We start from the raw sequence: 14,959 nt of genomic DNA on the forward strand, positions 1-14,959 counted from the left end.
CTTGTACCCTCTGACCAACAGAGAGGATTGAGTGTAACCTGATAAACTGTTGACACTACATACAAAATGACATAGTTCCTATTTCCTGGATTTAAAATTTATTATTTTTCTAGCCATATTTTGTCAGTTGATTACTGCAGGTTGACAGTTTCCAAAGGCAACTCTGGTTTCCTCTAAATATATATCTTACCAGTTTTTGAATGACTGAATAAAGCATAAATTATTGTTCTCAATGAATTCTATTTGAATCTATAATACAAGACACTAAGAAATAATTTGAAGCGAAGACACAATTATTAGGGCTATTCCAGAAATGTCTCTATGGGGAGGGGAAGGCACATTAATAAAAAAAAAATTGCATGGGCCACTTCACATATTTTCCCAATCAAAACTTAAAATTAGGGAAACATGAATTAAATTTTTATTCAAATAAAAAGTGCTTTTCCCTCCCCATACAATCAATTCTTGAATAGCCCTTAGTGATAAAGACTTGCAATAAGAAGAACATTGAACATGGAAAGGGGTGAAGCAAGCCATGTCATATAAAATCTGCAAAACAAATCACATTAATTTTCAATTTTTGAGGAAAAATTTAAATGAGCTACTAAAAATGGACAAATTAACATGAAGAATATGAGGTCAAAATCTACTCAGAACAGCCCAGATGCCACCTCCTGCAATCTAGATTTTCAAAATTTTCTTGAACCCCCAGCTTAACGAGAAGGGGGGATACCCCCTCTCGCGCCTGCAACGCTCGGTTCGGGCCTTGCGGCCCTCATGATTGCCTGCTACTTTTAATTTTCTCCCTCTTATTCAAAAACTTATTGAGAACACTGTTAGTACACATGTTCCCTATGATATGATATTTCTAATTTTAATGCCAAATGAGAGTTTTGACCCCAAATTCACGAACCACTGAACATAGAAAATGATAGTGCGAGTGGGGCATCCATTTACTATGGACATATTATGATATTCATGTTTATTACATGAATTTCTCACTTATTATGAATAATAGAACTGTCTGTGTGTTGCCTGATCTTTACCTAATTTCATTGATCAATAATCAAGGTTATGTTTTGGTAGTCAAGTCCATATCTCAGTCACTATAAGGAATGATTGTAAAATGTACATGTTCCTCTGGCAGGGCATATCTGACCTTGACCTATTTTGAATGGATCATTGATAATGATAAGTTTAAGTGATACTTGTGGTAAATTGTTTATCTTAAAACTTTCAAAATGAATTCAATCATGATGAATAAAGTAGCAGAGACATTGCTGTGTTCAATCATGATTAGTAAAGTAGCAGAGACATTGCTGTGTTCGATCATGATTAGTAAAGTAGCAGAGACATTGCTGTGTTCAATCATGATTAGTAAAGTAGCAGAGACATTGCTGTGTTCAATAATGATTAGTGAAGTAGCAGAGACATTGCTGTGTTCAATCATGATTAGTAAAGTAGCAGAGACATTGCTGCATTCAATCATGATCAGTATAGAAGCAGAGACATTGCTGCATTCAATCATGATTAGTAAAGTAGCAGACACATTGCTGTGTGACACTGATAACTCTATTTGTTATATATTCTGTTATTAGGATTATAAATTTATTTTCAGATAGTAGACATGTCACATTCCAGACTTCCTGTCTATGAAGATGAAAAAACTAACATCATATCAGTTTTGATAGTAAAGACATTAATATGTTTAGATCCTGAGGATTGTACTCCCGTTAGGACCCTCCTTCATTCTAATTCAGTTGCAAGTGTTATTCATGTTGATGATGACATGCCTCTATATGATCTACTCAACATATTTCAGACAGGAAAAGGTTTGTGCTCTTTTTATTGGTTCCGTCAATTTTTTTCCCTGACACTGTGGTTTCTGATCAGAACCAGCTTATTTATTTTATATGCAGATTTATTATTTTACATAGTGGGTGAGCTTTTACAGGAATTTAAAATATATTTATACTCTAATTTGCACAGTAACAGGGTTAATAGATATTACCCTATCTGGCAGTCATGTTCTACTTGGGATTAAAATCAAAATGGATAATTTTTAACATATGATGGATATATGTCAGGGATCTCCATGATCTGTTTTATGATGGCGCACCGCCATCGTTCAGTTATCCTCCACCATCGTCAAATGGTTCCCGCCATCGTTAAATTATCTACCGCCATCATCAAATGATCTCCGCCATTGTTAAATAGCTGCACTATGATTGTCAAAATTAGTTTTTGTTTTGCTAGCTGCCGCTATTTTTGTTAGCAATTATAATCAATTGCTTGTAATTGCATAACCCCTATTGTATTATAATTCAAAGGGTCTTCCTGATCACTGTTTTAATCCCTGAGGATTATCCAGCTAATGATCACTAATCACTGTACAGGTAGATTGACATACCTGACAGGAGAACACATGACCAAGAGAGACGATTTATTGCATTATTTAATTACTTTTCAGCAAATGCTGATGAAAATTTAGATTAAAAAAATAAAATTTAAATTCAATTACGAAGAAATGTGTTTAATAAGTCAAACATGTGCTTTTATTGACTTTCACAATCAGCATCCCCCTTCTTAAACAAGTACAAGGTTAGACTCTTGATTGTAAAACTGAACATAATTTCATGCCAAATAACAACAGTTATCCATCATAATGAATCACTTTAGCAGTTTAAAAGTAAATGCTCGAATATTAACTGCAACTTGATAATCTGAAGAAATTTCGTATCATATAATTCCGAAATCATTTTGTAGTTTACCATGTTTACAATTAAATTAATGCATCCGGTTTACATTCAGAATCGAAAGATGCATGTTTCATGGTCTATTACTGTGGAATTTGCAATTTTTAGTCATTAAAAACCATTTCAGTTTTACTCTTTTGCCCCCCAAAAATCTGTATTCAACGTTTTTCAAAAACATGGTCTATTACTGTGGAATTTGCAATTTTAAGTCATTAAAAACCATTTCAGTTTTACTCTTTTGCCCCCCAAAAATCTGTATTCAAAGTTTTCTAAAAATGGGTACACAACTTATTGTTGTTGATGCTGCAAATCATCGATCCCAGTTTGTGACTTCTGAACTGAATTTGACACTACTACTACGGTTGTGTTTGACAATGAGAAAAACAGTCCCCATTTTAAAGTCCTAACACATTTACCAAAATAGCGAGAAAACAACTGTGGAAACCTTCTGACAGGAAAAAACTTTGACATTAACTAGGTTAACAGGACAGCTCAATTGTGGTTATCCTTGACTTAGAGGAGCCATGCAGGCTTGGCATTGGAAATATTATAAATGACAATTAAATAAAATATTGGTTATTCTATAATGAAATGAATATAATAAACAATATATCAGTCTATTCATGATTCCTTACACAAAAAATGGTTCAGATCCCAATCTTTTAACCAAATTTATTCCTAATTGTCATGACAAGACCTTACAGTACACCATAGGTTTTGTCCAAACAATGGGCGGGGGGTGGGTATAAACTGTTAAATATGATAAAAACTGTTCAGATCTTCACCTATAAGCCATATATCTTCTGAACTGTGATGATAAGACCATTCCATTGCACAACTAGTTTTGTGATAATTGGAGCCATACCCCATCCCAATCATATTACAAACTGTTTTATGCCCCTGCAGCGGCCGAGGGGGCATTAAGTTTTACCCCTGTAAGTCCATAGTATGTCCCAAAATTAGTTTCTATTCTCTAACTTTAGTTTGCCTCAACTAAATATTATGAAATCCCCTCACAATGCTAATTACCAGCAAACACAGATCAAGTTCGAATATGTGTGGTGTCATTTTGATTGTTCTTGAATTATGTCCCTTTATAAATGGAATAAATTGCTTCGCCGAAAGCAGCTGGATATGACTGCAAAGGTCCAACCCTGAACAGTTGGGGAAAAAATGGACACAATATTCAAGCTTGAAACAGGTCTGAATTTTGATTGTAATTAAAATTCTTTTTTCACTGCTTAATTGGGCCCCTTTTTGGCCCTTAATTTCTAAACTGTTAGGACTATAACCCCCAAAATCAATCCCAACCTTCCTTTTGTGATTATAAACCTTGTGTTTAAATTTCATAGATTTCTATTTACATTTACTAAAGTTATTGTCCGGAAACCAAATGTCTTCGGACGACGCTGGCGACAACGACGATGTGATACCAATATACGACCGCAAAATTTTTCGCGGTCGTATAAAAATCAGCAAATTTACTGTTTCCTTTCTCTAACTTTAGTTTCCCTCAACTAAATGTTATGAAACTTATACACAATACTTGTTATCATTAAACACAGATCAACATTTAATTTGGGTGGTGTCACTTTCACCGTTCTTGAGTTATGTCCCTTTACAAATGAAAAAATTGCTAAATTTGTCATTTCCTCACTCTAACTTTAGTTTGCCTTAACCAAAAATTATGAAACTCCTTCACTATGCTAATTACCACCAAACACAGATCAAGTTCGAATGTGGTGTCATTTTGATTGTTCTCAAGTTATGTCCCTTTATAAATGGAAAAATCAGCAAATTTACTGTTTCTGTTCTCTAACTATAGTTTCCCTCAACCAAATGTTATGAAACTAATACACAATGCTTATAACCCGAAAAAACACAGATCAAGTTTGAATTTTGTTGGCGTTGCTTTTACCGTTCTAGAGTTATGTCCCTTTACAAATGGAAAAAATGCTGAATTTTTTGTTTCTGTTCTCTAACTTGAGTTTGCCTCAACCAAATGTTATGAATCTTATGCACAATGCTTATTCCCACAGAACATAGATCAAGTTTGAATTTCAGTGGAGTCACTTTTACCGTTCTAGAGTTATACCCCTTTACAAATGGAAAAATTGCTGAATGTCCCTTTATAAGCAAGTGGGGGCATTCATCTGTGTCCATGCATCTGTGTCCCATGGACACATTTCCCATTTATTTTCCAAAGTTGTAGGGATGATAATAATTCGTAGACTATCTTTAAAATTCCTCATTCGCTACTTTATCTGGTTGAAAAAATGGTGACAATGATCTGAGGTAGTTTCTCAGATGACTTCAAGATGATCTTTTTAATCATGTGTGTTACAATTAAGTAAATATCAACAAAATTCACACACACTGATACAACTTGGTATGCTAGTTTGCTTTATAGGAAATAAATGTATTAATTTTTGTTAATAAAAAAAAAATTTAGACTCAACGTTATACTCACTCAAAAACAGACAGACAAATGAAATGCATTTGAAAATCAATTATGATCAAAAAGTAAGTGATTCTTTCCTGTCTATGTGAAAACAATCGCCCTCAATAGAAACAGAAACCAAAATGTAGGTCATATTCTTTGTTTACGATCAATAGATATTAAAATTCAAGTTTTTTTGGTAGACAATTGCAAAAAAATTTATTATCCAATGACTATGGTACCATGAAAATTTAGATTATAGAAAATAGTAATTTATTCTTCAGCTCATTACTTGAGAACTGTATATAATGAAATCAAGTTCAGTATAAAGAAAGTATTCTTACCATCCATTTCAAATTGATTATTAGTTTTATTAGGAAGAAAGGTAGGTATCCGGCACTTGGATATGATAGCTTCCATTGTAATGACATTTTATAATGCTGAACATATTTTCAATGGTTATTAAACTATCATTATTTGTTCAGAAAAGTCAGTTAAAAAAAGATTTAGCAAAATAAATTTTGTGAAGTGCATATAGATTAAAATATAAAAATACAGAACTGTTCAAAGGCACACCCAACCACCAAGTTTAAGTTTACTTTTATTTTGCACAATTAAGGTCATGCTTTCTCAGACTGTTTATGACGTCTTAAATACACTAGATCTGTTGGATGTGTGCAGATTGAAAATTTAGTCTGGGAAAACATGATTTAGTTATTTGTCCTGTCCAAACCAAAGAAATTTTTCCATTCCTATTGATGTTAAACTTCGCATGGTTTTATTATATATATTGATAGTTGTACCCCTTCCAGAGAGCCAATGTTAAAAATCTAACAAAATAATATTAATATTCTATATAGTTTTATTTCAAATTCAGTTTTTCAATTATGGAAATCTTTATTGCACAAAAATATCAGACATTTATCTTCTATAAATTGTTATTTTTTTGTTACAATGTAATTAATTATATATTTTTTTATCTATTGAACATAGAGACTATTAAATAAATGCATTAAGAAAACTTGTCAGAAATGACCTTATTATAGAGTTTCCATTGAGGGTCACTGGAGACATGTTTGGTTCCCATAAAAAGTACCTTTTATATTGTTTTAAAAGAACTATATGCATATCTTTTTTTAATTGTTGAAATGGTTTTTTTGGGGGGGAATTTTTAAGGTCAGGGAGGGGGTGTTTGACATGGTCATTCTTCTTACTTCTCATTTTTGACCAAATTCTCCATTTAATACCAAAGACATTATATAAACAGAAATAAAAATGAAACAAACAATGCATGCTAATGAAAAATAGGATTTGAATTATCTCATCGAATCAGCAGGAAGTACTTATAGATTGTGGTAATTTATTAATTCAGAAAAGGATGTTGTCATTTTTACTTACTCATTTTTAGAAAGTTATTACAATTTTGGATAATTTATAACGACTGGCAAATGTAGTTTTATTTTAACCTTATTTTACTTCTTGGAATGTAACGTACACAGAATGTTAGCGTGAAAAGTATTTAGTCTTTTCTGAAGCATTTTACTGCAATTATAAAGACTTTCAAATTCTGAACAAGGAAACTTTATAAATAATCAAAATGGTGAAAGACAGACTTGCTGAATTACAAGAGAAGCATGTTGCAGTTCTAATAGAAGAGGCTGAATCCTCCGGAGATGAGCTGGCTGAATTACCAACAGGTAAATTCAAAAGGAATTGGAGTGGGAAAAAATATTCAAAAAAGCTTGCCGTTAATGAGTTTTTAGAAAAGATGCGCACAATTGAAGACAACCTTAAATGTTTGCGTCGGGAACTTGATGCCATTAATAAGCTTCAAACAAACTTGCATTTCTCTCCTTTTAAAGACGACAAAGAAATACATAGAATGCAAGAAATGGGAAAAAATTTGTTGATCAGAGCAGGAAAATTAAAAACAGAAATAGAGGATTTACCAAATACAACATCGTGTAAAAAAGAATCAGACATGCAGCAAAGAGTACAAAATAACCACATTGAGAGGCTCATGAATATGTTGCGGGATCTTGTCATTGAATTTAAAACGAATCAAGGCAAATTAATTGAGAAGTCGAAAGAAATGTGTTTAAGACAGAGAGCTATTGTCACTGGCTCTACAGATGAAAACGTTGAGGATGACGAGGTCGGAGAGTTAGGACAAAATCAGCAAGTATTCACTGGAAATTATATTTCAACACTTGGTAGAGCAAGGCGTCAATTACAGAGTATCAAAGTACGGGAAAGAGAGTTACAAGAACTCGAGGGACAGATTTCAGAACTGAACGAACTGTTTAAAACAATGCAGTTTCTTGTAGCAGATCAAGGGACAAAGATAGATACAATTGAAACGAATGTAAATCAAAGTGTTGATTATGTACAAACTGCAGAAAAACAACTTGAAGCTGCTGTGAAGCACAAACGAAAATATGACAAGCGTGTGTTGTGTCTGGTGATTGTGGTAATAATAGGTCTGGCTATCATTGGTGTTATCATAGGTGTATCGGTTTAGTTTTTTTTCTTTTATAATAAAAGAATTATCTGTTAAATGATTATATTGTTAATTAGAAAAGTAGAAAAAAGGTTTTATGGTCAAAATAGATTTCTTTTTATATTGAAACCATAACTATTTATTTTTTTTTTAAACAGAAAAATGGATCTATTATACTCAATTATTAATTGGACCTAAATTTTCTTTTCGTTTATGCATTTGAGCTTTTTTATGAGCTGTAGAAATATTGAAAAAAAAACCAACAAAAGTTTAACCAAAAAGTGTTTTTAAATTTAACACAGTTCATCATGTTCACATTTTGTTTGCAGTCAGCTGATCAGTGCTGTGGATTCATTTTTTTCCTGGTTATCAATTTTTCGTGGATTGAGGAAAAGTTTGGATATTTGATTTCAGGGTTTTGCCAATTTTCGTATACAAGCCTATAGAAAATTTGATCTTTATTGAAGATTTAAATTCGTGGTTCACCTCCGTAACAAGGAATCCCACAAAAATAGGTATAAAAGGAATAATAGTGAATCCACAGTAAACAAGGAATTATTTAAATCTGGAATAATTTAGAATTCTTGAAAATTGATAAGAAGGATATGATGAAACTATCCCAATTTAGGAGGGTTAGCCATGCATGTATGGCTAATGGGGGTTAGTAAGTTCATACTGAAATGTCAGTGAAAGTAATATTAACCTTAGCCATACACGCACGGCTAACCCTCTTTAGTTAGGTTAGTTTTCATCATACATTTCTAATCAATTTTCCGGAAAATCAAAATTTTTGCAGATTCAAATAATTCCTTGTTAATATATGTTAATCTAGTCAAATTAACACCGAAAACTAATGTCTTATTAAAATTCTATTAGAAGTAATTAGACAATGTGTTCAAAAAAACATTCATTTTGTTTGGCACCGTCTGCAGAGTTTGTGAAAACAAGGAAATCAACTATATGTATTCTCAAATGTACGATTTTCAGTAATCCATGAAAATTTGTATTCATAGAAATAAATGATCCTAATTTACAGTTCTTGATTTTAGGGTTTGGACAAATTTTTCAAACAAAAGGAATGTACTGAAATATGAATTTCCTTGAACACCCTTTATTTGTGTTTCACAAAATCTGTGAAAATATTTACTACCCTACAAATAGTATTGAATCTGACTGCAGTATGACTATATATCATACCAGAATACCAGAGAAGACTGCAGTATCAATAAAAGCTTGAGAAAAACCTTGATACTAACTCATTGGATTTCATTAATATCTATTTATATCAAAATAACACTTATAAATAGTTGTGAATGAGGAAATAGTTGAATAGATCTATATCCATATCTGTCAAATCTTGGGCCTAAAATAAAATATTGTTTGTTTCCCCAATCCCGACCGACCCTGCAAAAATGGTCCTACGTATTGTCAAAACTTAGTCAAAAATTATTTTATTCATTTCCTATGTTCAGGCTTGCCGGATCATCAGAAAATGTTCAAGCTTTTTAGAAAAATAAAATTATTTCCCTACCTACCTACCCACACCTGTTTGGCAGGGTCGGGATTGGGGAAATAAACAATATATTAATTTACGCCTTGACAGAGCTAATTCTTTTTTTTGTCCTGCCTGCAGCAAAAGTCATAGGGTAATGTCATAAACCTTTTGTTTAAAGCATTATACTGCAGAGAGTTTAACAGGTTGTATGCTGAAGCCCTATGTTTCCATCTATTATTGATTTAATGTCATGGTTCAATGACTGAATAAATTCTCTGTACAGTAACTGTGATCAGGTGCTCTTTTCAGTTACTTTGATTGATTGATTTTTTGATTTTTGGTTTTTTTAACGCCACTTTTAAGCACCGCTTTTGGGCTATTTCGTGGCGGCCAGTTTTTATTGGTGGAGGAAGCCGGAGTGCCCAGAGAAAACAACGACCTTCGATAGGAAAACTGACAATCCTAGTCAATTAAGATTGGAGTCGAGTGCACCCGCACGAGCGGGGTTCGAACTCACAACCTCAGTGTTGACTGGCTAGTGATTACAGTAGTAACTACTTAGACCACTCGGCCACCGAGGCCCCCAGTTACTTTGAGTAATAGATCATGTTTACCTGGTCTGTTTGACTTGCTTCAATTCCCTTTCTTTTATTTCTTTCTTACTAATTTATATGTTTACTGTTAACTTCCAGTATACTGATTGCCCTTGTCCTCTGCAGATATCAGTATAATGGTAATCTCCTAGTTATAGCAGTAAAATTGTTAAAGGGGAAAAATTAAAAAAAAATAATAAGGAAGGGACATGTAGCAAGTCTACTGGTCTGTTGAATCTTTGTTAGAGTTTGTTTATAGTTAGACCAGATTCAATGGAATATGACCCGAGCAACTCAGAATTTTTAGAGCTGATCTAGTTTTGGTTCATGAATCAACTTTTAAGTTTTGGTAATAAGCTTAGATCTTCAGACACTGAAATTTCATTGGTCTATTATTGTAATTAAGTTGGACAATGTCCGTCCAAAAGGAGACATTTGACCTTTTCATGTTTCATTGACCAATGTTATGTTTTTGTTATTAGGTGATCTATTTAAGTGCTGTGAGTAAATCTATTTGGTCTGACTAGAATCAGTTAGTTATATATGGTGTACATTTCTTTCAATCACAAGACACATCTATCCAGACTAGTCTTTGCTCTCACTTCTGATTGCCTTGTGCATGACAGTAAAGCAGCAAATACCAAAGCTTAAATCTTGTTTGGTTTGTCCCAGCCTGGAATTCAACATATGTTTTGCATTTGAGCTAAATGAGCATCCATCAATGACATGAAAGAAGAAATTTTAAGGTAAATCTCTTGTTATATGGATTATTTTTTTCCAATGAATACCAGTGGAAATCCATTGGAATTACATTGGGATAAGGTTAACATTTTCAGTAGACTTTTGCTAACAATGCATGGAATTACATCCAAATCATTTAAGTATAGGTCATTATATATATCCTTCAACTTGAGCAAAACTAAGACCATATAGTAAGCCAGCTATTAAAAGCACATTTTCAGAAAACATTTAAATGTGCTATTCAGTATAAATTTAAGAAAAGGAAGAATCCGATGATGTCTAAAAATTGAGTTTTTTAAATGCTTTTACAAAAAACTACAAATCAGCATATGAAAAAATGCTGTTTTCAAGAAACTGAACTGGCAACACTCTTATTCAGAAGAAAGTAACAAAGTAAATTCTCAATAAAAGTGGCGCGGACCATGTTATAGTTTAATACTGCATTGTGCTGAAAGGGACTTTAAAGCTGTCTTTGTACCAAATCTAATCTGATAATAAGCGATGAATATTCACATTAATTACAAGGATACAATATCACTATCCTGTTTAAAAAATTAACATTGAATTGTCTCCCTTATATTGTTTGGCAATTTATTGGCAAAAATAGGCAGAAGATATAAAGAGGACTCTGAGAGAGGTCTAAGTCAAAGGGAAACTCAGATAATGGGTCAGCTCTGAGGGTAAGATGTGTGTTGTCATATTGCTGTTTAGTTCTGATTAACTTAATTACTTGGCCAGGTATTACCTTAATTTTGACAGGAGGTATGCATCCTTTTTAACATTTACAACTAGAGATCCCATGCAAACTTTATATCCAAGATAGCTGAATTTAATCTAATTTGTAACCTAAACATTTTCTTTTTGAACCATTTTAACTGGTTTAATTCAAATTTATATATATAATGATTTCGTCTTCTTAGAAGTATCTGAAAATCTAACTTATACATGACTATGTGTGTCTAAATGTAAATTGGAATTTAGGTTAAATTGCCAGGGGTCCTTTCCCTATGCCATTGAACCTTTTGAAATATTCTATTATTGCCAATAGTCTATACTGTTTTCATTAATACATGTATGTCTAGTTACATGACTATTTTTACAGTTATAAAAAGTATTGCAGAACATTATCAAAACATGTATTTGCTGTTCGGTGTGAGCCAAAGCTCTGTGTTGAAGACCGTACTTTGACCTATAATGGTTTACTTTTATAAATTTTGACTTGGATGGAGAGTTGTCTCATTAGCACTCATACCACATCTTCTTATATCTAAAAAAATTGTCTTGAAACAGTGACTAAATTTTATTTGAAAGATATGAATATTATTTTACAGATAATTTAATCTGCATTATACATAAATTAACAGATCAAGCATGATAAATGCCCTGTCCTCCGTTTTCCTCTTTAAAGGAATAAAGCATTGTAGCGCATCAATTAACATATGTGTTTTCATATCTTTATTTCTCATGAATTTAGATATAAAAGAAAATTCATATAAGAGGGTGTGTGGAAAATACCACAGAATATCCTGTAGTATAAAATTTCCTTGAAGTGTAACAATTACAGCACTTTACTTAACTTCACTTTAATTCATTTATAAGTTTGGTTTATCCGAGGATATTTGTCTGCACTTCTCTCTTGTAAAATATCATTGATTATTTTATAGGTCTGTGAATATTTACTACTACACAATCAATTCTTGTAAACTTAGATATCTGTTTAGAATGACCTATATAATCCTGCATAAAATAAACCTTATCTTTTTATCTAATTTTATAAAACATAGAACATGAGAGCAGATACACATGTCAAGGTCAAATGTTTAAGTGTCTGCAACCTAAGAAAGTACTAATGCTTGCACATTATTGATAAATCAGGGTTTCCCAGAATTCAGTTAATCTTGGTAAATTATAAATAGATTCTAACAATTCCAAAAGTCTATAAATACCATAGCCCAGAGTTCACATTTCATTACATCTCATATACAACAAACAGGTGACCTATTTCACCTAAACAAACCTTTTTTAATATGGAAACATTATTTACTATTGACATGCAATGAGAGGATGGATTTTCCCTTCTAAAGAGAAAGTAATGTGTCATTGGAATTTTTTAACCTACGACTACAGACATAATTTATTCAGAATAATGTTTGTCTTGTGACAGCTGGCTGAAAGAAGGATATTATTATTTAGTTACAGATTTTCCCCTGTTATTTTCCCTGCTTTAATAATGGCATCAAGGAATTTAAATATGAGAGGCACAAGAGACAGAACAGAGGAATTCTTAGAGAAAGTGAAAGAGGAACATGGAGATATTATAAAAGAAAGGAAGAACAGAAAAAATCCCCTGCAAGTTTTAAGCAAGGAAAAAAGAAAACTTCACAAACTTGAAAAGAGGAAAAGAGAAACAAACAAGGAAACGGAAAATTTCTTTGATAATGTAAACGATATACAGAAAAAGATTGAAAATTTGAAAATGAACGTAGAAGAGGTAAGGAAAAAACAAGGAATATTTTTCAGCGCTCCTGTTCTCATAGAAAAGGAAATGGCTGAATTAGAACAACTGAGCGATGTCATTTATAGTGAGTGTTATGCAATACAGGCTCAAATAAAAACCCTTGAAAGAGATTCTTCGTCAGTATTTGGATCTCATAGAAAAGTCTGTTGTATGCAGAATGAATATTTATTAAGCCAAATGAAGAAAGTGATGGATGATTTTCGATTAATGCAAACTGGCTATGTAGATAAAAGGAAACGACAATACAGAGAAAACTGGGTAACAAGTACTGAAAAGACACCCAGTACCACAGCACATGTAAACTCAACAGAATCTGTTAAAGTTGTCGCGAATGGCATTGATCATTCAAAGAAAGATAAAGGTAAATCTAAGAAGTCTAGAAATTCAGAAACTTTCACAGAAGATAAACAAACAGATGAACCTGAAGATGATTATAATGGAAATAGTTTAAAACGAGACAAATCAAGAATTTCTGGCAGATTTTTATTCAAAAGGAAGAATTCTAAAACAAAACCAAAGCAAGAGAAATCTCTTCAAAATAATAGTGAAATATCACCTTCAGAAGGTTTAGAAAATGGGAATGAGGTTGACAGTGAGTATAAAACTGACTTGATATATAGAAGAAATTCTGAAAATTCTTCTGTTTCAGAAGACAAAGAAGAGGTGGATAATAATGATGGTGAAAGTACTTTTAAGAGAGAGAAATCAAGATTTTCTGATAGATTTCTGTTCAAGGGTAAGAAATCAGAAAAAAAATTTGACCAAGATAAAAAACCAGATACAAAAAAGTCAGAAAACACAGATTCTGAAATTGAACCCATTGACACATTAAAAAGAGATAGATCTAGATTTTCAGGTAGATTTTTTAAACGAAAAAAATCTGAAACAATCTCTAATGAATCTGAAAATGTAGAAGAAGAAGAAGAGGAAGACATTGACCTAGCATTCAAAAGGTATTCACAGGCAGAGGATAAACAAAGTGTTGATTCTGAAAATGCAAATGAAGGAAGTACGTTAAAGAGAGAGAAATTTAGATTATCTGGTATTTTCAAAAGACAGAAATCTAAGACTAAGTCAAATGGAGATGATATTCAGCAAATATCAGAGGAAGTCAATAAAAATGTATCCAATGAAAATTCAGGCTTGGGGAATAAAGATGTGTCACAAATATTCGAGGAGGGAGATAACTCTAATGAAACTGAGATATCTTTCAAAAGGGATTCAGGAAGTTTTTGTAAGCTAGAGCCTCAAGAAACTCTTGAATTTAAAGATAAAGAGAGTCCCAATGGCAAGACTACAAAATCAAAGGGAGGTAAATCTAAATTTCCGATTAGGGTCCCAAGTTTTAGAAGACAGAAATCATTAAAATCAGTAGAAGAGGATGAATCCAGTTTCATTGTATCGGAAAATAAGATTAAGAATTCAGATGTGCTTCATGAAGAGATGGAACCTATGATTACAAGAAACAATTACAAGTCTCAAAGTTCAGAATCAGGCATTCCTTTATTAGATTTAACCCCCAAAAAGAACTCACAAGCTTCTGAGCATGAAAGATTAATAGAAACTTCAAGCACTAATTCAAATGGTGTAAAAGCAGAAAAGGGCAAGAAATCTAAATTGTCTGTGAAGTTTTTTTTCAAAAAACAAAAGTCTGAATCATCATTTAAACCAGATGGGCTACAGAGTAGTCCATTGCAAGAAACGTCTGAAAACCTTGAAGAAGAAGAGGAATCACCATTGATTGCAAGGTACAATGCTGATTCTAAACCAAGACAAAGAATTACATCAGGACCAGAAAAGTCCTTAGATTCAAAAGGGGCAAGCAATCTAAGAAATGGAGAGAATTCACCTGTTGATATAGAAGAAAATAAATCTAAAGTTGACACTGGGCAAATTATTAGAAGGAAATCTGATAG

The 14,959-nt window shown here is 32.5% G+C and overlaps 1 protein-coding gene across 2 annotated transcripts in view; it reads left to right on the forward strand.

Annotated features, from left to right (window-relative positions):
* The window catches only part of LOC127724058 (uncharacterized), a 55,254-nt gene that overhangs the window by 11,443 nt on the left and 28,852 nt on the right, over positions 1-14,959 (forward strand). For both annotated transcript variants that reach the window (XM_052230840.1, XM_052230841.1), the window contains exon 6: positions 1,619-1,832. In XM_052230840.1, coding sequence (XP_052086800.1) covers positions 1,619-1,832 — 214 coding nt within the window. The remainder of the gene's footprint in view (positions 1-1,618; positions 1,833-14,959) is intronic.

The sequence above is a fragment of the Mytilus californianus genome, unplaced genomic scaffold (assembly GCF_021869535.1).
Source record: "Mytilus californianus isolate M0D057914Y unplaced genomic scaffold, xbMytCali1.0.p SCAF_14, whole genome shotgun sequence".
Lineage (NCBI taxonomy): Eukaryota > Metazoa > Mollusca > Bivalvia > Mytilida > Mytilidae > Mytilus > Mytilus californianus.